At 42.0% G+C, this 27,922-nt stretch overlaps 1 protein-coding gene across 1 annotated transcript in view; it reads right to left on the minus strand.

Annotated features, from left to right (window-relative positions):
• CTSF (cathepsin F) overlaps nt 1–27,922 on the minus strand; it is a 291,086-nt gene that overhangs the window by 235,192 nt on the left and 27,972 nt on the right. Inside the window, exon 2 of the mRNA XM_069207833.1 lies at nt 27,044–27,163. Coding sequence (XP_069063934.1) covers nt 27,044–27,163 — 120 coding nt within the window. The remainder of the gene's footprint in view (nt 1–27,043; nt 27,164–27,922) is intronic.

Consider the following 27,922-nt stretch of genomic DNA (forward strand, 5'->3'; position numbering starts at 1 on the left):
GGAATTGCAAACAGTGTGCTTGATTTGACACTGTTCTACATTTTGTTTTGCGACTTGCAATTTGCAATTTACAAAAAATCGCAAATTGCAGGTCTAAAAACAAATGGTTGTACATCTGGCCTCATAGATCACTCAGATACTGGTTGGTTACACTTGATTCTAAGTTTGCAGAACGTACTGTACACAGAGCTTATAGTGGACGTCTGAAAGCTCTGCCAGTAATGCTGTTTGTTTCTCTCACTATGTACCTGGTTCTCTCACTGATATAAACTAATAAAAGCATATTTTTACTAAAGAGCTGATTTCCTTCCAAGAAGCAAAGCCCCAGTGTTGTCAGCCTACTGGGCAATGGCTCACTGGTGGTCATGGTGTAGTGATGACAGGAGGCTAGTTAAGAGAATTCCTGACACTTGTAGGTAACGGAGAGGCTTTATTTGTCAAGCTGGTACAGGTAAGGAAGACTGAGCCACCACCAGGAACAGGTGTTATACATAGCTCAGCCCTGGTCTAATTCCTATGGGAACCCCAGTACGGAACCTCCAGCACATCACATTCTATGATGCCATGGGGACAAATAATGCAAGATAGCACTCATAGGAAGGAAGCATGTAAGGAATGATACCACACACCTCCCTTCTTCACAAAACAAACAAACAAATAAACAACCTGTAGGATATACCCACCAAGATGGGCTTCCAAGGGAGACCACATAACCCTGAAGAGTTACAAAGACAAAGACACTGAAACAATCAACTTAAACCAGCACACTCCCAAACCCCTACACACGAAGTCCCATTCCAAACCACAGCAGATGGTCAGTAGCAGCTGTGAGATTTAACTTATTGATCAACTGGCACATCACAGTAGCACACGCAGTCATTGGCATCTTTGTAAAACCAGAGGAATTTGATAGAACATATCAGATTTGATGTGCCGCAAACTGAAGCCTCTCATTCCCTTACTTAACACCTTTCTTACCAGTCTACCTACCATGCTATTCGGTTATGTGTGAACCTACTCAGCCTCCCAATCATCCACATACTATCCTTTCTCCTACAGACCTTTCCATCCATTCACACACTAACAATTTATTAATCCACTAACCCATCTCCTCACTCATCCATCACTATCCCATTCAGTCTTTCACCTATTGACCAAGCCATTCACCTTCACACTCACCCGCTCACTGACATCAACCTCTTACTCATCCTTCTGTCCATGTAAACTCACCCATCCACACATTTCCTCCACCTTTTATCTAGACCACAACAATCATGCACTATCACACCCTACCACCTCCCGCCCTACGCTGCTTTCATGTTTGTTTAGGCACCAGTTGCAATTCAGTTCATCTCCCTGTCCGCACCGCCCCCACCACCTCCCGCCCATCTTTCCATTGTATTTAGATGTTCGTGCTGTGATGTGCACATACAGCGTGTCATGTTATTTTGTAATCAAACGTTGTTTTATGTTTCATGTAGCAGCAGCGAGATTGAAGATGCAGAAATACTGTGCATTTTTAAAACGTTTCTGGCTCGTTCCGTCTCCTGGGTCTACTGCAGTTATATGCACCCCCTATAGTAATCACTCAAAAAAAACAGTTAGCGAAGAATGTCACCAGAGGCTTCATTTTCATTTCACATGAAATGGCCCACCCCTAAAAAACACTGCGCTTCCGGAGAGGTTCATCTGCTGTTTATTTCCTTAGGAATAAAACAAAGTGTATTCTTAAATCCTTTTTATTCCTGGTAAGCAGTAATTTCCGTCATTGTATTTTAACGCCTGCTTAGGGAGTATTAAGCGCTATATAAATGCAATTTCAATTTGTGCCGGTTGCTGCCTTGTTAGCGCGCATGTGCCTCAGGATAAAATTCCCCACATAAGGTACAGCAGAAGGGGGAGGTTTGTCGTTAATTCGTACACACAGCTGGTACAGAAGAGCAAACCTAGAGTTTTTGCTGCTGTACTATCGCCCCCCCCCCCTTTTCTCGACACACATTCCACCCCAAGCACACCAGCAAATTATACCTAGCTTACATACACACCCTAGAAGAGGGCATTACAAACAATATATTTGTCCAGGTGCATGCAGACTTGACTCTTTTTAGTTTGTGTTTTTTGTTTTGTTTTAATATAAGTAGCCATATTGCTGCAGCCACACCCTACATGGGGATATACTTGACGAGATTACTTTAACAAACTATGCTTACTCTGTGTTTATCAATTATAATTCATATAATGTAAACTGCTTGCTTTCGGAGGCTCACAAAAAAGAGCCCTGAAGCAACACTCTCACTACTTAAGCACTTATAGAAAGAAACAATGTATGATTTCAAAAATGTACATTCGGGAAGAGCATGTTCGTTTTACTTTTCCTTTGCTGTAAGACTAGTTTCTGTTTCATTCTTTTGATACGGCATCATATTGTTGCTCTGCTTCAAAACATTAATGTAGTTTATACATTTTAGCAATTAAAAAGATGAGCTTCATTTATGTCGTAGGCGGCAGACATCGGGGATTGTTTCCTAAATTCAATTTTTTTACGTCTTGCCTTTGTAGTTTGCTTATATTATGTACTGAGAAAAATCATAAGTAAAAAATACATACATATAGGGACAATACTTTATAATGCTATTTTTCTTTCCATTCCCTATCGTTTTTAGGTCTCGCCTGGGACAATGTATGGCTGTCGCGTGCAAGACATTTTGTTAGCTTCCTAAGCTAGTGCTCACTTATCCAGCATCCCAATGTGATTCAAGACATGGGCTGCATTCCCACCTCTGCATGGTGCCCCCATTTCTGCATTCTTTATGTGTCTGCATGCTACTTCTCTCTTTCAAGCTGCCTTTCTTTCTCAGAACCGAGAAAACTGTTTAAACTTCAAGCAAGCTGGCCGTCTTTATTTGTTCAGTAATGTTGTTAAGTGTATTTATATAGCGCTTAATATCCCTGACGGGCCACTGAATAGCTTTTTCGGTAAGCACTAATTGTATTTTGTCTTTCTGGGAATGTGTGTCTAAGATGGATCTTCTTACACCTTTGGATTAAAAAGAAGAAAATAGACCTTTCTGTCCATGTGGCTAAATATTTCATTCATTTTAAGGAATATCAACATTGGTGTCTGTGATTGCACAGTGCTGCAAGAGCAGCATCAGTATCTTTTCATAAATGTTTTCTTGCACTGAAGCATGCTTTCTTTCTTAGAGGTACAGATCTCCTAGTGTTGCTACTTGCTTTGAAATAGAAGCCAAGCTTCCCTTAACCATTTCCATAAGAATGTGCTGTGAGTGAGCGGGAACTGCATTACTTAGATAAGAGGAGAACTGGGACGCCTGGCGAACACCAGTACGTCAAAAGAAATGGAAACCAGTTATTACTTATGGGCAGGAATTTATGGGCAGGAAATGTCTGAGATGGAACACAAATGAAGGGCACTGAAGCACCATTATCAGTCAGCCTGCTACTGCAGTGGAGAATGGATTGCTGATAGCCAACACATGTTCTTTTGCCTCTCTGCTCCGTGGCTGTTTGTTGTTTCTTCCTCTTCCTTGTTTGGGTCGAGCACGCAAGCGCTTTGACCTGTTGTAAGTATTGTAGGGTTTTAACCACGCCCATCTCACACACACTCGTTCGTGGGCTTGCCTTTCAAAAATCCTTTATCATCATTGGTAAATGCTTTACGTTTGTCACTCCTTGGGGCGGTTTTGATACCGCCTTGCAGACTGACCCTGTTACATGAATACTTGTACGACTGCCGATATGTTTGACTGCGAGCAAACTTCTTTTTCCTTTTATTTCTCTCCTTCGCGTTCATGGCCGCCATGGCGCTTTGAATCGGCTCGCTTATGTCAAATAATGTGTTCCTTTCATTTTCAATGTATGTGTCAACAAAAGTCCAGTTAGGAATTTACCACGTCAATAGCTCTAACTGAAGCAAATGCGAGATCCATTGCATTGCAAATGCTTGTTGATTTGCGGAGCCAAGTGTTAGTGACAATCATGCATGTGTGCTGATGCCTCGTATGTGTAAATAAACCAAAGACCTAGAGTGGGGCTCTATGGTCAAGAGGGGGTATAGCAAACTTGCTTTCCTGTTTACGTCAGTGCCCATGTACCAGTTCCTTGAAGCTTAGCGATGGGGTAGCAAGCTGTTTTTGAATCTCTAGTGACAGACAGGTCCTTTTGCTCTACTGGCCATTCTTCAAAGTTTTGCCTGAGTGCCATGGGCGGACCCTATGCTGTCAACGTGACTGTGCACGTGCAAGGAATCTTGGGTGAATTAGAAATCTGTAAAAATTGAAAGTGCATTGTTCCAAGTTGATTCCCATTGTACAAGCTAGGTAATCAGCTCCCTGATAAGCAAAGAGTGTTGCTGACATTCCTCAAGCTTGGAGGGAGGAGACATGGGTCCCTTTAGCTAAATAATAGTGACCTTTCACCAGTGGACTTCCTGAGTGTTCCTTCATGAGCACTCGTTTAGGATAGATGGAAGATGTGTTGAGATCTGTAACATGGACCATGATCCACTGTGTTAGGGCCTAGTTTTAGTCCGTCTCAGAGGTGCTTCACCAAAAGGCTCAGAGCTGAATGAGATTCACTCCTCACTGTGCTCTAAAATTGGGTGCTCTGCCTGGAGACACGTCATTGCTCAATGCTGAGGGGCCATCACTGAAGACAAAGCCTGTGTTTGCTCTAGAAAGGTCACAAACTGAGCGAACCATCTCAAACAGGTCTAAGAAAAGCATCAGGGGAATCAACACTCCATGTCTGGAAAAGTTCTGAGAGAGCTGAAAACTTCCTCAAATACTTTCAAGATTTCTCACAGACCGAATAAGCAACACTCAGAAGAGTGTTATGGAAACTCTCGAGATCCTGGACGATTAATTAAAAGTGAGTCGCTCAGAGGTAAGGAGACATCACCAGAAAGTTTGCAATTACATTCCGGAGGAGAGCTGTGAGTCTACCTAGTCATTTAAGAAAGGGGTGCAGAGGTCACCACTGCAGGGAGATGTCTCCCCAGAGGAGAAGCTCAGTTGCAGTTACTCAAAGGAGGTAATTGCTCAGAACAACATACTGACTGGAGGGACTTTGCAGTAGATGACCCGAGTGATGCAGTAGGCCTCTCTGCATCCACCAGTTTGAGCCAGACTCACATCACCAAAGATTCCAAGAGTGACTGCTGCCCATGGTACCCCAGACGAGGGGCCAACCCAAGGGCTGCAGCGGCTCTCGCTAACTCTCTGTGAACCCGGCATGCTTCACCAACAAAGAGAAGCATGACCGCCTTCTGCAGTCTTCCTTGTGCTGTGCCCTGTGAGAACAATGATGCATGCTTCCAACAACGGTGCCCTTTGACCTGTCCAGACTATTGACAGGATCACCAGTGGCCAGTAGGTAGGCTCCTATCACTTTTTGGATGGGGAGTTTGTGTTTGGGCTGGAACTACACAAACGGAGATTGCAAAGACCCTCCTTAACGCTTGTGGTATCTGTAGGTCCACCCGGAGTGCCAAGAGAGAAGGTGGAGCTACACTCACACAGCAAATCCAGTGAGGACTTTGTGTCAGGGTATTGCTGCACTGGCCAGAGAAAATGCTAACGGAACACTGCCTCAGTGACAGGCCTGGCTCGTAACCTAAACTGTGAGTCTAACTTTTAACAGCTAAGAAACTGTTTATTAATACGTACCTACCTGTGGGGTGTAGATACAATAACTTGCTTGCACTTGATATTGCAAGCGTGTGCCTCTCATTTGACCTATCAGATCCAGGGATGTGGAATTAAATAAAATATCTACTTGTCCATGAGACAGGCTGCTTCATAAATTTACTTGTCCTGTGAAAAAATCTATTTGTGCCTTTGGTGCCATATAGTGTGGTGATAAATTATTGCAGCAATCTCATTAGGTAAGAGTTCTGATAACAGCCTCTCATATTATGCCAGGGCCAATATTACAGTAGGGCTTGAATACTAGTTATTTGCTCTTTTGCCACCCTCCCGCAGATCTACACACAAGGGCTGGAAGAAGCAGTAAGCAATAGTTCCAGGGCGGGAATGCCTTTGAGTCTGTGCAAAACCTACTAACTTGCATGTTTTAAGAGTTTTCAGCAGCTCTTTGCTAAGTTTTTCCCATACTCAGAAAGGTTGGAAGTTTACTCCTGACAAGGGCAGAAGAGAAACAACTTCCAGGGTTGGGGGGAAAAAGTGTTTGGAGGGCAAGTGAACTTGTAAATGCTCAACTGATTTTCGTATGGGCAAATTTATGCATGCATATTTGTTTGAGCTAAAATACAGTTCACAAATATTTTCTGGGAAGTGGTTCCCAATCTGTGCGCTGCTGCACCCCGGTGCACATCAAAACTAGCCAGAGGAGCTGCAAACAGTTTGGGAACCACCTGGCTATTCTCCCCTTCAAGGCCTTTCTCTATTAGCCTGATGTGTATTTCACAAAAGTTTTTTTTTGTAATTGAAAATATGATGTAAGCTGTAGCCACAAGATGGCAGAATAGGCACAGCACTTCGAAAATGATTACCTCTGCACAGGGAGTGCAATAGGTTTTCAAAGAATTTTGCAAACTAAGTGAACACAATATTTGGAACACTGCTTTTAGGCAGATATTCAGATGGAAAAGAGGCAGAGCAGCAAATACCAGCTCAATCAAAGTAAACATTGTGCATTTGAAAATCATCAATAGTGATGTCAAGTTATAATAGCATTAAAACAGATTCCGGCACACCCTCCTCATTGAATGCAAAATGATGGCACAATGTCATTGTATGTATAATCCTTAAAATGGAAAGGTGAATGTCTTTTCAACATTGGCTCCAGGCAGGTATGAGAACTTACCTCTTAGGTGTAATAAAACCTTTCTTTTCCACACTCTGACTCCAGCTCATGCTTCACATCATTTTCACAATTCCACATATTTTAGGTGCGTGTTACTGGAACCAACTTTGACTGCTTCCAGATCCTTCAATCACTGAAATGAGTTGCATCTTCAGTCCTGGACAGCTCTTACGCTCAATTGTTTTGGTCAACGTACTGTGCTTGATCCACACCCCATGGGCAATAGTAATCCTACATACATTACTTTTCATCCAATCAGCAGCTTACCTTTGTGTTTATCTTGAACCTTCTCTACGTTCTGCTGCAGATCACCTGTTTTGAAAAACCAGCCTTCTTATCCAACTGTGGACAAGCTTAGATCATGATACCCTACAGTGCAACAGAGCAAATACACATTGTATTGTATTGTATTGTAGTGCAGCTTTCATATAACGTTTTCTACCCCCTGGTGTGGCTCTGAAGTGCTTGCCTACATGAGTAGCATGGTACACGATCTAGGTTGTGTGTCTTGAAGGATGTTGTTTTTGTTTTGATCCTGTGTAGGAAGTGTTTCCATGTTTTGCGTTATGACCATTGAGGTACGGTTATTGTGCTATGCGATGCAGTGCGAAGCCGTGTGTTGGATGATGAAGTGTAAGAGACACAAACAGTTTTATAGTTTTCAGCATGCCAGTAGCTCTGAACAGCTCTTCAGTTCCCTTTATGGTATTTCTTATGATTATAGTCCACTTAGCTAGTTACTGCACTGGTTTGTCCAATCTGAGATTTTGTGTATAGTTGTACACAGCATAAGGTCCAATTTTCCAATGTAATAAACAGAGAAAGCCTTCTTAACTGATGATGGTTTCCTAGAGGATCATATAAGCATCACACAAACACTATTGACCATAATCTTAATGAACTGTATTATGTTATGCAATATTGGTGGCAAAACAGAAAATAAAATAGTGGTAGTGGATGGCTTAAAGAAAATGTAAAAGTGAAAGATAAGACTGGCTTGTCTAATCAATTATTTTTTCAGTATTTACTACAGAAACACAACACAACATGTTTAGAAACAACAGTAGTAACAGAGGTTAGTGGTGGCAGCTACTTAAAATGGGGAGGCCTCCTGCAAATTTCATACACTGCGGTACGCCAAAAGCAATTTTTTAAAACAAAAAATGGACCCCAGTGCTGAAGATTATTGCTTCTGACTCAATCAATTGAAGTTTCCTATTAAACAACTATTATATTTTTATTTTGTTATATCTATGATTACATACCTTCATCAGCTTCATCCCAATTATTTTCAGGAGGAAAAAATTGAACTACTCCCTAGGCCAACCTTACATTCCCCCACCAGCCAAAACAACATAACATAATGGGGAGCTGCGGTTAACTGCCAATAGGTCAAGGGAGCCGTGGGTTGAAAATGTTTGGAAACCACTGTTCTAGGAGTGTGATTTCCTGCTCTACTTCTTTAAATTCTTGTGAATTTAAGAAATACGTAGATGTGCACTAATGCAAACACATACCATGGGTGCACGTTTGTGACTTTCTTTAAGAATTGGGTCCCTAATTAGGTCTGGTGTTAAAGACTTTTTGTTTCTTTTAAAATTCTATTTTTCTCTCTATCCATCTATTGGCTGGCTTCATTGTGAGTGATGGCATTCTGCTTGTTCACAAGAAGCATATCAGCACACAAAGTTTACTTTAGTGACAGAAACTACTGTGGCAACGTGTCCCTTTTGAGTCTGAAAAATATTTTTGCTGTTGTCAATGTTTGCTACAATGGTGAGAGTTTGGCAGCTCCCACAACAATAAAGTTTTACAAAAGCTATGTCAAAGCAAGTCACGCATTAACAAAACCAAAAGACTGACCACCAATGTCAGTCCTATTGGCTTTGCAAATACTTGTTATTTTCATGTTTCCCTTGATCGTGTTTTTGGCTGTACTAGCATTCATCAACGCTTTTTACCACATGATACTTCAAAGAAATAGTACTTAAAACTTCACAGCAATTTAGCAAAACTTTCTTGTTGCATTTTCTGGTGAATCAAATCAAATAATCATAAGTCTTGCTTTCAAGCATGTGCAAATATTTGCATCTAATCAGAGAGCATTCTGGGAGCAACATACGTTTCCTCATGTTGTTAAACTTTGCAAACATGTGTATACATTTTTTGCTTGACCCACTGTTAGTAGCGCAGTCCGAGCTAACAACATTGGTTTAGAGTGTTACCCATAATAATAAAGGCTTTGCAATAATGAACCTTAAATACAAGTCAGAACAGCATTAGGATAGATAAGACACAAATATTACTTCACCCCCAGACAACTCCTTTCCCTGCTCCGTAAGGTGGTACTGTAAATTGGCAACCAAATGGTTTGTGCTGCAGAAGGTTGGGTCAACTTGTCCCAAGGACAAAATAAACATGATAAACTTGTTCTCCTTGACCCCCAAACAATATGTCCTGGTTGTCGGGCTACAAGATTTTGACACCCCTGAGGTCACTATTGCGTTATCTATAGCACCTTATTAGAACCATGTTTGTACGTTTGTAATCTGTGTATTACACAGCAGCTGTAATGAAGTACTTTTCCATTTTCATAAGCTACAGCATTGCGTTGGACTGTTACGAGTGAGTTCCAATGTGCAATTTTTTTGTTCTGAGTCTTCCCCATACTACCTACTTCAAGATTCAAGAAGCCTTGGACTGCATACATCACCCCCACGCGAGTCAAGTGCTAAAGGGGTGTAGTAGGTGCTCAGCTTTCAGTAAACAGAAAATGAGGGGCCACGCAACACCTCTAGTAAAAGACTTCAGCCATTGCTGTACTGGTCTAGTAAGCCCTGCAAGCCCGAGATGCTGTAATGTGAGGACCTCATGGGGTCCGTAATGCCTAATAGGTTCTCTGAAACTGCTTAGAAAATTAAATAATATTAACATAAAGTGTATATGAGTAGAGAAGCAAAATGGACAACAGAAAACCTGAAAACATTGCATAAAGATTAAGGAATTTCAAATTGATGGCTAAAAATTATGTTGGTGTCCTTAGATTGATTCATAAGAACTGTGCAAATGCATTAAACAGAACATAATAACGAAGATGGGCGGCTTCCGTTGAATTCAGAAAAGCCCCAACCTTCATATTATAATGAAAATTTGTATTATTTTTATATTTGTAATTTAAATAAAATATTTCATCACTTGTCTGTTTGTTTGATGAATGCTTTCTTCTGTATTTTTGTGTATTGTTTTGAGGTTCAAATCATTGAAATTGTTTAAGCCGGGACCCCTGGCTTCCATGAATGTCTCAATCTGGGCCCCTGATTCCAATAATGATTTAGTGGAGTCCCTGGATTTCAGTAATGATTAAGTGGGAGTCCACACAAGTCAAAAAGTTAAGAACCACTCTCATGTTCTTTTTTCAATTTAAAGTAGGAATATCCTACTCAGAAGTACAAACAGTCAAACCAACACAGAAACAAATAGGGATTGAATGCACAACATATAAAATATTAAACTACAGCTCCTTCAGACTACTGTGAATTTACTTCTGTGAATAAAAGCTTAAAAAGTTCTGAAATGCCCATCCTTTTACTTTATTTAGCCAAATATTTACTCTTATTTTAAAGTCTGAGTTCCAGTCTGAAAATCAATTACACTTTCAATGCTTCATCAATACTAACCTTGCAACTGCTATTGATAAAAATATTTGTAAAATGTTTTCTTCCCACAAGTTCATTAGACTCAAATATAGCTAGATTAAAAAACAATTCACTCCAAACCCAATTACTTTAGATACTTCGTCAATTAAGCTGTCCCCAAAATCATGAATAAATCAAAATGTTATTATCATGTGTTCAAAACAACTTAAATGATCACGTGTTACACTTAGGCTATGCCCTGTTATAATACCTCTCCAACCATAGAGGAAATTAATATAATGTTAAATGAAAAGTGTTGCACAATACATGTTTTCTGAAATAAACTCCATTAATAAAACTGTCAAAATCCAAGAATTAAAATGAGATAACTATTGGCATTTATTAAATGCGAGTCTTGCTAAAAAAGCAATGGAGTGCTTTAAAAAGTGCCCCACAGAGGTGGCCAGACAGGTGTACAAGGAGTCTTGTGAGATGGGGACACGATGGGAAAAGAGGAATGGAAAGGATACTTAGAAGTGGTTTCTTTTGCCCAGTCCGATATCCATGAAGGTTACATCAGAATGAAGTGTTGCTTCATATTGTGAGTTTTCTGCTTTTTCCTGTACCGAAGAAAGGAGCAGCCAGAGAGCATACCAGTTTTTAGGAGAGTAGCAGGAGAAGGTGTAGGAAGCTGACTCTGAATATACTATCTCAAAGTGAGAGACAGTGGGCACAGAGTCTAGGGGTTCCCCTTAGAAGTTGACAGTGGCAATAATAGATAATACTAATGCTCTATCTGTGGTAGTGTGGTCGAGCAGTAGGCTTATCAGAGGGTAGTGTTAAGCATTTGTTGTACACACACAGGCATTAAATCAGAACACACACTCAAATACTTAACTCCAGGTCAATAGGTTTTGATATAGAAAAATATTATTTTCTTAATTTATTTTAGAACCACAAGATTCAGAATTCAGGTAAGTACATGAATTGTAAGGTACTTGGCATAGGTAAATAAAGAACTCTGAATGTAATGTATACAGTTTGGCATAAAAGGGCAATAAGCTATTTTAAAAGTGGATGCTGCAAAATTCAACAGTTGCTGGGGGAGGTAAGTAAAGGTTAGTTTGTCAGATAAGTAAAGCACTTACAAGTTCAGTCCACAGGGCATAGGCAGCCCACCACTGGGGGTTCAAGTCAACCCCAAACAACCAGCACCAGCAACATAGGGCTGGTCAGGCGCAGAGGTCAAAGAGGGGCCCAAACAGCATAGGCGCCTATGGAGACTAGGGGTTCTCCGGTTCTAGTCTGCTAGCAGGTAAGTACCTGCGTCCCCATGGAGAAGACAAGGGGGTTTTGTAGAGCACTTGGGGGGGTCCCAAAAAGGCACACAAAATACACCCTCAGGGGCAGCCGGGTGCAGTGTGCTAAGAAGGTGTCAGGTTTTACCTTGAAATCAAGGGAGGGACCTGGGCTCACTCTGGCGATTGAGGCAGGGCACAGGGGGCTTCTTGGGCCAGCCACCAACTGGGCAAAGATGGGGCCACCTGCCGGTCACTCCTGCACCGGTAGATGGTTCCTCTCAAGCCTGGGGGCTGCAGGTGCAGTGCTTCTTCCAGGCGTCGGGTTCCTTGTTACCGGGCAGTCGCGGTCAGGGGGATCCTCTGGATTCTTTCTGCAGGGGTCACCGTGGGGATGCAGGGAGCTCCTCTCAGGGTGGACATGCCGTGGAAGTCGCCTGGGGGTCCTCGCTGCAGTGTTGGTGTCTCTGGACACGAGCCGGGGGTCGTCGGGTGCAGAGTGTTGGGGACTCACGCTTCAGGAGTGAGGTGAGAGTCCCTTCAAATATGGTTTCTTCTTTTTGCTTTGGACAGAGTTGCTGTTCACAGGAGTTTCTTGGTCTTTTGGGTTTGCATGGCAGTCCTCTGAGTCGGCAGAGGTCGCTGGTCCCACTGGATGCGTCGCTGTTGCAGGTTCTTTGAATCTGGAGACAGGCCGGTAGAGCTGGGGCCACAGCAGTTGTCGTCTCCTTTTTCTCTGTGGGCCTTTCAGGTCAGCAGTCCTTCTTCTTGTTCGGTCGTCAGGAATCTAAAATTCTGGTTTCAGGGTTGCCCCTAAATACTGAATTTAGGGTTTGTTAGTGTCCCAGGGCAGTAGCCAATGGCTACTGTCCTTGAGGGTGGCTACACCCTCCTTGTGCTCCCTCCCTTTGGGGAGGGGAGCACATACCTATCCCTATTGGGCTAAATCCTCCAAAACAAAATGGAGGATTTTTCAAGGAGGGGATCACTTAATCTCTGGTCACATTAGGGGTGAACTTGGCTGAGGGGGTGTCTCCTCCTTGTTTTTCTCATTATCTCCCTAGACTTGCCACCAAAAGTGGGGGGTGTGTCCTGGGGCGGGCATCTCCCCTAGCTGGAGTGCCCTGGGGCATTGTAACACAAAGCCTGAGTCTTTGAGGCTCACTGCTAGGTGTTACAGTTCCTGCAGGGGGAGGTGTGAAGGACCTCCACCCAGTGCAGGCTTTGTTTCTGGCCTCAGAGAGCACTAAGGTTCTTACCCCAAGGGGTCAGAAACTCGTGTCTCAGTGGCAGGCTGGCACAGACCAGTCAGTCCTGCACTGAAGGATTGGGTAAAATACAGGGGGCATCTCTAAGATGCCCTTTGTGTGCGTTTTTTAATAAATACAAAACACTGGCATCAGTGTGGGTTTATTATTCTGAGAAGTTTGGTACCAAACTTCCCAGTATTCAGTGTAGCCACTATGGAACTGTGGAGTTCGTTTTGACAAACTCCCAGACCATATACTTAAGATGGCCACACTGTACTTACATTGTCTAAGAACGGACTTAGACACTGACGGGGCATATTGTTCATCCAGCTATGCCCTCACCTGTGGTATAGTGCACCCTGCCTTAGGGCTTTAAGGCCTGCTAGAGGGGTGACTTATCTATGCCAAAGGCGGTGTTTTGTTGGCATGGCACCCTGAGGGGGGTGCCATGCGACTTTGCCTTTTTCTCCCCACCAACACACACAATCTGCAATGGCAGTATGCATGTGTTAGGTGAGTTGTCCCCTGGGGTGGCACAGGTGGCACAACACATACTGCAGCCCTTAGGGACCTTCTGTGTGCCAGGGGTGTGCCAATTGTGGAAACAATGGTACATGTTTAGTGAAAGAACACTGGTGCTGGGGCCTGGTTAGCAGGATCCCAGGACACTTCTCAGTCAAGTCAGCATCAATGTCAGGCAAAAAATGGGGGGGGTAACTGCAACAAAGAACCATTTTACTACAGAAGGTCTAAGATGTTTTCTTTTCTACCTTTTCTTCATTCGAGCCTTACAATGCTGTGGGTGCTGTCTTACTCACCAGAGATCTTGATTTTACTTGTCATGTACTAGAGGTTGCTTGGGTTTACGGTTTTATAGGTCATTGAAAACGATTTGATAAAGCAAGATAGAAGAAGCCAATGGAAGAAAGCTGAAATTTCTTAGTTACTTGATCAAATGGCCAGTGACACTAAGGGTATCCTTCAGAAATGTCAAGTGGTGTTTGCAGATCACAGCAAATAGGGTGCTGCCTCTGTTGGGCTGTGAGAGGATTGGGCTGTGGCTGGCCTTTTGAATTATGCTTCAGGAAGAAAGGACTTTACTTTGCGGAACAGGCTGGACAGATGCCAGGCACTATGAGCCTTTTTTGAAACGTGGATTTTGAAGCTGAGAGTGGTGTTGAAGTAGAAATACAGGTTGTTCTCGAAAAATCGTGGCAGGAAAGTCGCTGAGTTTCATCTCTGATAGTGAAGCTCGCACTTGCCTTCATTGGTTGTAGCTGATGGTGAGCAAAAAGTCAAATTTTAAGGGATTAAGCTTTAAGTACATCATCGTTTCAACAGGTGGAATCAGGCAAATCTGACTTCCAGCTGGATGATACAATTTTCCAAAGCAATTCTTTGGAAAAAATATTGTCAATCTAATGGTCGATAAATCTCTTCTCAACCGAAGGGCACTAAGCAGTTCCACAATGAGGTTGAAAATTAAGGTAAACTGGATGGAGCTTGGAGAAAAATGCTAAATACAATGTGGATAGGCTCATGTCTGCAATAGATGGGATCTGTTTTTTCAGACAGGACATAAACCATTATACAATGCAGTCCCCAAACCTCATGGATAATATTAAGAGCTAGCACACTATTTTATCCACCTCCATATTTGGCTAAGAAGGCAGCCCAGTCCAGGGCATCCACCCTGTTGTACAGCTTACCTCTCTTCTTTGTTAATTCATTGCCCCTAAAGTTTGGGGACATACAACTAATCAATTGAGCTCGTAGAGCAGCAGCTCCTAAACCTTAGTCTACTGGATTTCAGTACTCATTTAGTAATCCCCTTCAATCGTTGAGACTTTCTTTCAGAAACCACATCTCCAATAGGATCATTAAAAATTTACATTATTTTTGATTTAGACCCTCATAAATCCTTTGAATTTCTAAAATGTTCCTTGTTTCCAGGGATAACTCTTCTCTCTCTGAGCAAGGTATGTACAACAACGCTTTGATGCAGCAAAATTAAAATAAATAGACCTACTATCCTGCGCTGCCTTTAACTTGCATTGAGTTGATGTCAACTCTTATCCATCACCCAAATTCTCTTTTGTCCAGTATTTTGCTTTTCTACATCATCATTGCCATAATATTCAAGGAGTCGAGCCTGGGTAGTACTCAGTTGGTAACTTCTGCCTCGGAGAAGACATATCATAAACGTCAAAACAATCTCTCTTTCTCCTCACCAAACCTGGGTTTGATGAACCTGTGGCTATTCTACTCTTCAAAGACTCATCCCTTTCCAATGGTAGAACATTGAAACCATTGTAATACTAGAAATAATAGTTGTATCTCTTAAATGAATCCTAGATCATAAAACACACAGATTGTTTCAGACTAGAATCTTTAATAGATTTAGCAAATATTAAAAGTGCTAGATCCTTGTCAATAAATCCTAGCTGGGAACTACACAGAGAAGGTTAACATAAGGAAGAAATACAGATCCATAAGCTCATACAATTACTTTCTTCATCTGTGCTCTACTTCGACCTCAAATGCATGGTTTTTCCTTGCAATCTCTTAGCACTACTTCTGTATCTTACTTCACCTTTCTCTTCACTCTGTCTAAGCCTAGCCTTTTTAAGGTTATTGCCTACCAAGTCGTCTTTTAATAGTTATCTTTGAAAAAATCATTTGCTTAGTTAGTTTTATCCTACGTTTTTGCACTAGCACCAATGTTCTTTTTTGCTGCCTTGCCCTCCTCAAAAACCCAAACCTAAGTCTTTCAGAGCAATAAAATAGACTAGTATGATCTGGTGTGGCTATTGCCCCTAGCAGAGCGATTAAAGAAGCATCAAATAGTGATTTTCATCCTTTATTTACTGGAACCAAACAGTTAGCTCATCCAATCATTTTAGCTGAAGATGCAGAAATATCATGACCCCCTGCTCACCTTTTTCAAACAAACCCAAAATGTATAAACAACGTTTACATACCCATGAATATGCCATTTACCACATTCCAATGATTCTCATTCATATCAGATAAGGGAAAATAGGCCAATGCTATTCGTGATTTACTCAGGATCATACAACTGCTCAAGTGAATTAGAACTAGGATTTTCTGATTTCTCAAGTTGACTATTATACTATATCTCTTATCTTTACAGACATTAAGATGGCTGAATAACCACAATATAACAAACAACAGTAGTCACAACATGTTATACAATCACTCATACAAGTAAAGAGTGAATGGCTTGAAATAGCTGTGTCACTCCACTCTGTTCAAACTTTCCATGTGTTTTTTCTCCACAGTTCAAACCAGAATCTATGTAGTGGATTCCACAATCTATATCCACTGGAAGTGCTCTATGTACTCTAAGGACATTCAATAGTAGAGTCTAGGCCTTTCTGGTAAAGCGGTGCGCCAAATGTGTATTCTCCACTTCTAGCCATGGATAGCAACCATCCCCTCATATCAAGCTCTGCTAAATCTGACCGTTAAGGGTAGGTAGAATTTTTACCCTTATAATCTTTCTACAAATCCAAACAGTCCCCCACAACTAGGATCTTTACATTTCCAAGGATGATATATGAAAGTCAGAGAAGAAACACTGACTATAAGAATTTCTGCAAGCTGAAATGTATCCATTCTATACCTGCAGTATGCTGATGTACAAAATTGTTGTTTTCTGCGGGTTGCCCTCATTCCCTGTGGACTGTACTATTTGAAATACCTTTGTTCTCTGAGGCCTGACTTGAAACTGGTGCTGTTTGGTGTAGAAGATACATCTGTGACCCTGCTTAACAATTTTCCCACAGGTGGAAATTAAACTCACCCACCTCCCAATTTCTATGTTATGCTGGGTGCAGGCAGACTTGCACCCAGCATCCTGGCAAAGGATGTCAGGAAGCTTTCCACTGAACAAAGTAGTCAGCTGGCTCCCACTTCTCCACCTTCTCTGGCTACTAGGTTGAAAGCCTGCAAGTTATAGAAAAGACCATAAAAAACACGATGTTCTGACAAGAGGAGTGTTTGGATTTCTGAATGAAGTCTTGACTTTCATTGGCTATGTGTTGCTAAAGTAAAAAAAAAAAATGGGTTTCTTGAGTTACTAACTCATAATTCATTGGACTTCAAGAATACACTGTGGACTAGCAAGGAGAGGATATTTCACAACGACAGCACTTTGTTGATAGCTATTTCCCCTTCAAGACCAGGATCATGCCTAGATACCTAAACAACAACAAGGTGATGAATCGAATGCATGAATTAATATCAGCCACTGGCAATCGCATCTCAATGCATCATTTTTCGCCCACCATGCCACCTCAGGTTGGACTCAGCCATATGCAAATCAGTCTTGAACCTGCTCCTCAAAGGAACAATCCAGCCGAACTGCCATTCCAGGTCCTCCCTGACCTGGAATACAAGCACACAGAACCAGTTTTGTCCTTTTTAGGGCTAATCCACAGGTATAGCTTGGTTCCAGTGGCACTGTGAGCCTAGGGCCCACGTCTGGGCAAATCTGGTGCACTTAGGACATTAAATGCAAAAGCTAAAAGGTGATGAATGGAGCGCTTGAATTAATCTTAGCCACTGGCAATCACTTAGGGCTGCATCCCAGCCCATCATTTTTCACCCATTATGCCACCTCAGGTTTGGACCCACCCATAAGCAAATCAGCCTTGACCCTGCTCCTCATAGGAACAGTCCAGCCTGAGGACGAAACCGGTCCTAGGTTGTGTTTCAGTACAGTGAGGACCCGGCTTGGCAGTTTGGGACGGACTGTTTCCACTAGGGAAGGGTCAAGATCGATTTGCATATAGCTGGGTCCAAACTGCTGTGGCATTGTGTGCAAAATAACACTCTATTGGTATGCACTGCTGAATAATTACCAGTAGCTGAGATTAATTCAAGCATTTCATCCATCACTTTTTTGTATACTTTAGGACACCTAAACAAGCACTTCTGCTGTGTCCCATCTTAAACAAGGAGGTAGCTGAACTGACCACACAGAGGAGAGACATGACCCTGACCGAGAATCAAAAACAATGACACATGTTCAAAGCCTTTGTTGAGTAAGCAGTAAGGAACTGTACCCACAAGGCGCTTGCATTCCAGTTGGTCTGCATTGCCTCAAAAAAATGTCTGTGGCATTCAATGTCAATAAAGTCTATGGACTGTATTGCTGAAAGTACCCCAGGGGTACAGCAGGCATGTGCACCTGTTTTCTGTATCCCAGGACACTTTGGTATTAGAGAAGGCGCAGCAGACACTTGCTCAGCCTCTCCTGCAATGTAGGTCACGCTGGCGCAATCCCAAGGGAAGGCCCCTTGTTTTCATGGGGAGTCACCCTATGAAAATAATCTATATGCGCCCATGCCACAGGAGCAGAGACAGAGAAGCTGTAAGGGGACACAATGATTGCTGCAGAACAGAGCAGGGCAGTGCCTATACTTAAAACAGGTGCAGGTCTGCAAATGTGGTGAGCCTGTGCCATCCCCATTTATTGCAGAACCAGTCCCAGAGGGACATAAAGGGTTTCCCTCTCACCACAGGTCACCTTGACGGCGTAACTGCACTTCAAATTTAGAGATGTTGACTGCCCCAGTGGATATCTGTTATACTGTCAGAAACTATGTCACAGCAGTTCCTGTAAATGCACTAAAAGTGTGTCATACTTCTATGTCAACATGCAGCACACTTTCAATTTATTTATTTTTATTTTTAAAATTAAAATAATCCTGCTTTAAAAAAAAATCAATAACTCACTGGTCATGAGAGTTTCTCCCGTGGTGTGGATTAATGAAATGTTTTTATCTTCACTTACTGCTACGTTTTGAGTGGCGGTAAGTGAAAGTAAAAACTTGCTATTTGATAGCCCACTCTAAATGGGACTGGCAGACAAATGGCAAAACCTCAGACAACCCTCACTCGGTCTGTCAGAGCAGTATGTCAGTGGCAAATACGGAGTAGTCTCCATTACTGACATACTGAAGGTCCGACTGGCTCTAAATGAAGGTGGTTGACCTTCAGTAATGCGAAAAGGATACTCCATTGCCTTTGCGACATTTTCTGCTGCACTCTAAATCAGGGCCCTAGCTTCGGTCTTAAGTCCACAATGGAATATTTGGGAAAAGAATATCTGGGTGGCCACAAGATGAAGTGTGCCACCTTGGTGGATTAACATCTTTGAGTTACAAGTGTCAAACTGTGGACAATCTTTTCCTAGGCCTCCGAAATGCACTCAGCCTACTTGACCTAAAAGTTGTCGCAAAACCCACCTTATCTAAGCCCATACTCTGGCTACACTGTGTCACTGTATTTTCTATGTTGCACATGATGTTGAATGCATATGTATTTTGGCAGCCTAAAAATGAAAGTGAACTTGATTTAAGGGACTCACATTTTGAAACCTTTGGCTTGCAGACCTTTCAAGGTGTTGTGCATCGTATCGCAGCCCAAGAAGTTGCTAGCACTTTCTGGTGTTTATATCTTAATTTGAACTTGCCTATTTCACCAATCTGCCAATCAGTTTTTTGGTGCTTACAATGTCATGCTGTATGAGTGCTAACCCACTACCACTTCCTAGAGAAAGCCTTGAATGCTTAACATGCATTCTCCTGCAAGTCAAGTACCTATGTAGATTAACTTTCCAACTAGGTTGAATTAGTACTTGTGACCATAGGACACGAGTGGTGACTGATAATACCCACATGTGTAGTGAATGGTAAACACAGTTTATGCAAAAGACCAGGGAAAAGACCGCACAGGCACAACTATCTAGCCGAAATTATTTACTGGCCCAATTGCTTCCACTAATGACTTTAAAAGCCATACTTAGAAAGTAAAATATGTGCAGCCACCTTACATAAGGGATTAGAAGGTTGTGTTTGTATTTATTCATGTCCATTTGCTCTGTTCATGTTTTGGTTGCAAAAGTACAGCATCAAAATTACACATGCTTTCTGTATATTGGCGTTCCCTTACGGGACGCACATATGCATGTACATCGCATGTGTATAGTAGGACCTTAACTGAACGTCAGTGGAGTGATCAACAATGTCAAAGGAAAAAAATAGAGTTCAAGAGACTGAAGGAATAGGTGGGTTCTAAGGACGAAAGAGGACTGTTGCTGTATCATGATGCAGATGTAGTGTTCTTCAAACATGTGTCTTCACCTCTTTATTAAACTAGAGCAGGGAGTAGGGTTAGGGCAGCTCCGATAGATATGGGGTTTTTGTCCCTAATCCTAGATGTATAGATGGAGAAGGCATGTTGACTCGTTTTCTTCTTTTCTTGTTCTTCTTTTCTTCTTTTTTTTGTCCTCACACTGATGGTGGTGTATGTGGTGTGGTGTGTGTGTCAAGAGCCCCAAGAGAAGGTGAGCATGTAAGCCAGATAGTGGAGATGCCAGTCTTGACAGCTTCGAAGATAATGCAGCTAGTTATGAAGATGATGCGGCCTGTAATGAAAGCCAGTAGAATTCCATCACGGTCACGGTGAAGTTGCTATATTTATTCAGGCCCTTGAGGAGGCAAGCTGTGGCATGGGGGGCCACTATGGAGTTTGGCAGGCCATGGAGCAGAGTGTGCCATCGTACTGATACAAGAGAGCAAGTTCTTATGTCCTTTCTAGGAGGAATGAGTTCATTTACATTAGTGAAGGGAGGTGGGACCAGCAGTCTTGGACTTCTAAGCTATATGTTCCCTGTGAGTGGGATCTGTGTTAATTGTGAATCTGATCGAACTTCTTTTCCATTGAGGCATACGTATACCAGACAGCCTGATTACAGGTATTTCGCATTTTCTGGATTATTTGTGGGCCCCTCACCCCGCCTTTGCTTTTCACAACAAGTAATTCTCTGTGTTTGTCTTGGTTCTCTCTTCTCACATTTTCAAAGGCAAAGACTCACTCTACTTTGTGACTGACGTATTGATCTCGCTTTATTACTTCATCCAATAGGTATGCTCATAGGCCTGACGGTCTTATTTACTCTTAAACTGACTTATGCTCCTGCAGGGTGTTTTGTGTTCCATTCCCTGTCTCCTTTTCTTCTTGCTTACCTTACTAAGTTCTCTCTTTGGTTACTACACATAGCTACTCCGGGTGTTTCAAAACAATGTACTCTTTGGAACAATGGGGAGCTGTTCTTTCACCCTCACTTCCCCTTTTTCTCACTCATCAAAATCTGAAACAAATAAGCACATGAAAATGCCAATACAACAGCCATTCCTGCTCATAAATAACAAAGTGTGTGCTCAAAACCAAAAACATGCTTAGACCAGCTTAAATCCAGTGTGCACGCTGAAAACTTACTTGCTGGCAGAGTGAGCGGATGCCAGTGCTGAAAAAAACGACCGTACAAGCCATCAGCGTGCCGAAATGCAAATAGCTGTGTGTCAAGGAAACCACACCGCCACCCAAAAAGCTGTTCCTTGACTTCGTACTTAAGTACAGGTGAAAGCTGACTAAATACCTTAAGCATCCGCTAGAGGCACGTTCATAACAAAGGTCAAAACAACTAGAACCGCCACAGAATCAGCAATAACTGCTGTGTTACTCTCCACAGAGTTTAAGGTAACCAAACTGTAAAAATAATTATAAATCACTATTTGTCACAACCAAACCCCAGTTAAACTGTAACCAATACAACCGACAGTTACAAACTTACTGGATGTTCTGAATCAAGAACTCTTATGATCCTTCACTGACTGAAACCAGGAAGTCGCCATTGCTAACATTACTTCCGGGTTTACAATTTAAGTGCTATCAGCAACCCAAAATTTGAATGGTTGAAAGAAAAAAGCAGGCGATGGACTCCCACTTTTAAATCCTACCGCTAGAACGCAAACAAGATCCGTACAAGTGACTTGCATACCAACTTGTACATTGCTTAGTGACTAAAAGAGAAGATACTAGTAGAGAAAATACGTAGATAAGAATAAAAACTGGAAAGTTGAAAGTTCGGACGTAAGAATGATGATTGAAAACAATTCACATATATGAAATCAGGGGAGTGGAATTTCTATAGCCTGACACCCAGGACATATTGTTTGGGGTCAAGGACAACAAGTTTTCAAGTTTATTTTGTCCTAGGGACAGGGAAGTCAAGCCCCTGCAGCACAATCCCTTTGGCTGTCAATTTACAGTACCACATTAAAGAGCAGGGAAAGGAATTGTCTGCAGTTGAGATAATGTGTCCATATGTGAATGCTATATGAAATTGTATTTAAGGTTCATTATTGCAGTGCCTTTATTATTAGTGTGTGAGTTCTAAATAAATGTTGTAAGCTCGGACTTCACTACTGACAGTGGTCCCAGTAAAATAAAGTGTGATATGAGGCTACCTATAATGCTTCCAGAATGCGCTCTGATTAAATGCAAAATTTTGCAGAAGCTTGAATGCAAGATTGATGATTTTTTGCTTTCAAAATAAAATGTTCACAAAAATGCAACCTAGAGTAAAAAAACGATTTGCTAAACTACTGTGAGAATAAAAGTGCTTAATATTCCCTCGAAACTTGTGATACACGGAGCCAATGTGATCTCCCACTGTCACAATCCAACTAGGCTCTTGACCTGCTTTTCTCACCTCAATATAGAGGTATGTTTCTTATTGGATTGGTTTTAAACTTATCAGTCCCCTTACTGAAAAACCCCTCACAAAATCCTAAAAAAATCTGTTTATCAGGCCACCTTCGCTATTTGACTAAGCTCTTAAGAAGGACAGTACTTACATAGCTAGTAGACCACATAGATCACAACAATCTCCTGTACCATTTTCAACTGGGCTTTTGCCTTGGATGCAGTATTTAGATGGTTGTGAGGGCAGCACTGGATCAACTGTGTCACTGTGCCAATGCAGAAGTCCCAGTTGCACTACTTTAAGTTGACTTGTCTGCGGAATTCTATATCATGCACCACTGGATCTTGGGTCCAAGCTTGATGATTTTACTAACAGATCTCAGGACACTTTTTTCCCTCTTTATAACTCTTCTCTGAGATGCCATTAATGCGGAGTCAGTCAGGGCTACATTCTGACTATATTCCTTCTTAATCTTGATATGGTCCCACTGATCTGCCTTATCCAATCTCTTGTCTTCGGCCTCTTTATATTGTGCAGAAGACAAGCACATTGTGTTAAAAATCTCAAGTTATGGCATCAGTTGTGCTTCAAAATTGCATAACTGCCTAGCCAAAGTCCAACCTACCATGAGCTTCAAACAGCTAAAGTCAAAAGATGATTAAGACCAAGAGCCAGATGTATCATCACGGCCCTTTGCGAGTCGAAAATAGCAATTTTTAATAAGTCGCTATTTCCAACTCGCAAAGTGGCATGTATCACATTTGGGATTCGGTAATAGCGATTTCTTAAAAATCGCAAATGCTATTACCGAATCGCAAATTGCGATACCGGCTCCATTCGCAGCTATGGGCCTGTTGGCCCATATCTGCGAATTGTTTGCATTTCCAAAATTGTGATTTCTGAACCAGAAATCGCAATTTTGCAAATGCAAAAGCCCAGGGTGCTGGGGGCCTAAGGCCCCCTCTGCTACACCCCAAAAATGTTTTGGGGGACATGTAAGGTGCATTTACATGTTCAATTTAAAAATGCATTTTAAATTTTGCACCAGGTTACCACCTGGTTTCATTTCATGGTATTTTGCATGTGCAAAATGCCATTCTGCGAAAAATCGCAATTTGCGATTTTTTGCAGCATCGCCTTGCGATGTGGATTTTGCGAAACGCAAGAAATCGCAATTTTAGCGATTTCTTATTTGTGGTCTGCGAATGCCTTTCATGCACTGCAGACCACTTTTTTGCACTCGCAAACGGCCGAAATTGCGATTCGCACCGTTTGTGAGTGCAAAAAAATGTCATACATCTGGCCCCAAGATTCTATGGCCTGTTACACCTTCCACTTTTTTAGAACTGTTATTCTAACTTTCTTCTCCCAAACCATGGCCTCTGACTCTTGGGTGAAAAACCTGAGAGTCAAATTAGATTCTGCCCTCACTATGAGAAATCAAATTAATGCTGTGGTTAGTTCCGCTTTTTCCTACTTCACACTTTTAAAGTATTTTACTTCTTTACTCTTTTCCTCACAAAGTGCCAACTCTAAATGCTTTTATTTCAGCACCTGGTTATCACAACATGGTTTATCTATATCTACCTCAATGCACTGGCCACGACCTCCAAATGGTGCAAAACTAAGCTGCGCACCAGCATTAAGGCTGAAAAAAGTGACCATATTTCTCCTGCCTTGGCCTCTTCACTTTGGCTTCCTGCTAAGGAACGGATTTTAAGTTGTTTCGTTTAGCACTCAAAGCTTTATATGTTAACAGACAACTCCCCCTTCTTCAGTGCTTCAAGTGGTACAATCTTAGTCGCCCATTAATATGTAAAGGACAGCATTTCTTTGAGGTCCCTAGATTCAATAGGCATCCTCTAGGTGGCAGAGCCTTCTCTTTGGCAGTTGCCTTAAGTGGATTTCACTCCCACATATCATACACCTAAAGTCAACCTGCTGAAGTTCAGGAAGGCCTTTACCACCTGACTGTTTCCGTGTTTCACCTAATAAAATTCTTTTAGCCCGGATCGTATGGTCTTTTGCATTCCCTGAGCACTGGTTTCACTTTCTTTCCGTGCCAAGGTACTATCTGGCTGAATAATGCACTCTCCAAAAGGCAGCCTAACCTACACCTCTGCATCTTCTTAAAACGCCCGGACTCCTTTTAGAGAATCCTGGCTTCCTTGGTTGTGCAAAATGTTTTGCAAGTCGCAAAAATGATAGCATGTAAACCGAAATCTGGGACAAATCAATTTTATTTAAATGCACACTCAGTTAATAGCTAAGCAAGCACAAACTACACATAATTATAAGAAGATATAAATGCACTTGCATAGTCGTGAAAAGTAAAACACTTTTACAGTACGAGGTAGACTCGATTTTAACATGGAGAATAGACATTCAAAATAATGTCCTGATTTAAACTCGTGTTAGCCATTGTAACATTCACTGCTTCATTTCTGAATGGCACATTGATCTGTAACATGTACAAATCGTTTAAAACAATCAGAGCATCTTTCAGATGCTTTCCCTTCTTCCGTTCAACCTCCCCTTCTTCCGTTCAACCTCCCCTTATATGAGCAAGGGAAAAAGAGCCAGATCCCATGCAAATACTGAGTCCTCTATCCTAAATGCCATATGTCCTCGTATTTATTATTACTGCCAACAATTGTGTAACCAGGCCTTGAAATTCCATGCACTTCGATGGAAAAGGAGGTAACCTAAATATGAAGGTAACAACTTTAAAAAGAAAAGGTAATGCCTCTAAACAACACAATGTTTTGAAATTCATCCATTCGATTTTAGGAAATGTTTTAAATGTAACACTGTAAGCATCAGCAACTAGCTTACTTCAACCTCTACTAACAAAAATGACCCTAATGCATTACGTGGGTGAACTGTCACGCGGCAGTCCTTCATGTACGGTCATTAGAGTCAACAGTCATGTGAGTCATTTCCTGATCTGTCATGAGCGGTCATATGGTGTGTCATGTTACTCCCGCTACTAATGGTGTTTTGGTGAAATATGGTCACTGCTACAGCAGTAACCAGGAAGAAAGTATTACATTCCAGTGGGCATACCTGTCAACTCACCTGCTTTTGGCGGTGACCGTCTCTTTTTACTTCTATTCACCCGCTTAAAAACAATTATCTCCATTGCCTTTAAAGCGATAATTCGTTTTTAAACATATATCATCCTCTCAAGTACTGATTTCACTGTCACCTTAACAAGGTAACCCTTTGGAACACATGAGTCAAAAAATGGCAGATATGATATGAGTGCAAAACGTTTCATGCACAATGTTCAAAATGGTGGTAGGGTGTCTTTTTTTCTGTGGCCAAAAGATTTTCTAAAGGACCGGCTGTCAATGTTTCTCGATGTCACGTTTGCCGAAAAACGTATGTTCTCCCTTTGCCACTGTTTTCCTTTGCCCCCCCCCCCTCCTTTTCTCCGTCTTGCTCCAAAGTCTGATGATGAAAAATGAGCATCCATTCATGTATAAAAGAGCCGGTGCCCACCGCCTGCAACCACCAACACAAATTAAGCTCTGGATGGATTAGAGAAACACTGTAGCATTTCATCTTTCAGAGGACCACAGAATAAACACAGCAGAAAATAAATATTCCTTATAATCATGTGCTCGTGACCACAAATGAGTGCATCGCAGTCACAAGCCCCAGCATGAGGCCGGATTAGGTAGGCAGCGCCCAGCCCTGCAGGGCTTTCCCGTGACACGCTAACACAGCACATCAGCCACAAAATATTTTTCTGCATAGCTATGTCTACATTGCACAATACTCTGCAGAGAAACAAGGGCTATTTTAAAGGTTATTCGATCAAGCTCAAAAGCAGAACGATGACTTACTTACATTTAAGTTTGTATACAGAGCTGTCCAGTGTCTTTTGGACACTTTGGCTGGGGATACAATTCACATCAATTCTGAAAATCAGACCAGCTTTCGTACAATCCACCGATTTTCTAGTCTACAGGGGCTGCGGCCCAGAGGCTGAGTGGTTTATGAGATCTGGGCTCTAATCACAGTTTCAATAGTTCACAAAAATGTGCGTATCACAGCACTTTTAAAACATGGACACTCGGTCCCCAGGTCCTGGGGATTGTCAATAACTGTGGTGAGGTCGTGGAAATCTGGCATATAAAAGTTATATGCACACTTAGAGGACGCATGGATGAGAGCTAGATCAAACGGGCTGGATGTTGACCGTGCAATAACACTTACACACTTCACAATTTTTCAGATATGAAATCATGAGAAAAGATCTGGAAGGCAGCCATTCATCAGACCCCACGCAGGACCATATGTCCTACTCACGAACGAGCAGCCACTGTTGCAAGTACACCACAATATTAGCCAGCTGCATAGCTCTAAAACAATAGCTGAGGTGCGTGATAGATTAAGAAAGTAATGGAATACCAGGAGATTTCCTACCTCTAAATTTCCTCCAGTAGCCAGTGGACAGTTCTCCAGCATATGGTCTTTATCGACGTTCTTCCGGCACACTGTTGAACCAAGTCTTACTCTTATCTTGTAATTGATGCCATTGACAAGCTGAAAAATACATAAGAAACATTTGCAATGGTTACCAAGAACTGCACGTTAAGTTTCCACATCGTCATTGTTAACGCTAGACAAGGGACCGTGGCAAGCCAATGACGCAATACGAAGTGCTCGAGTACCAACATCGCAACTCGAGCAGCTGAAAGGTTAACTTGGCCGATGTCTTGTTAATGTGACCTCATTTCCTACACGCTGGCTAGTGAAACCTTCTGGCCATGGAAACATTAATCATGACCACTGAAAATTGAGGAAAGGATTTTGAGAGTAAATGGAATCTAAAATCCAGCACTTAATTTTCTAGCTACAAAACTAAATGAACCAGCCGTAACTGAGAGCCATATCCATTAACCCAGTAGATAGGAGCTGTCTGCCAAGCCAACCTTATTTGGGGCTTAGAGGAAATAGTGACGGGTCCCATCCTCGTGCCAAAGCCAATGAGTAAATAGGCACAGAGACATGTGGTACCCCCATAAACAGATCTCATGCCGATGGGTGGGCGGTCGGGGAGGTGAGACAGATAGGAGAGTTTGTTAAGCATTGGTTCTGGTTTGGGATACGTTGTTGCACCAATACAGTGTTCCTTTTGTTTGTATTGTGTAACAACGCTGATATAAGCTCAATAAAATGCTTAACTAGGGGAATATTGAGTACATAAGTGGGTTTTGATAGCTTTATTGAACTGCATGTAACCAAAATGCGGGCGGAGTGACTTCCAGAGAGAGACTCATCCAGCAGAGATAAACCAACCTT

Source organism: Pleurodeles waltl, chromosome 9 (assembly GCF_031143425.1).
Source record: "Pleurodeles waltl isolate 20211129_DDA chromosome 9, aPleWal1.hap1.20221129, whole genome shotgun sequence".
Taxonomy (NCBI): Eukaryota; Metazoa; Chordata; class Amphibia; order Caudata; family Salamandridae; genus Pleurodeles; species Pleurodeles waltl.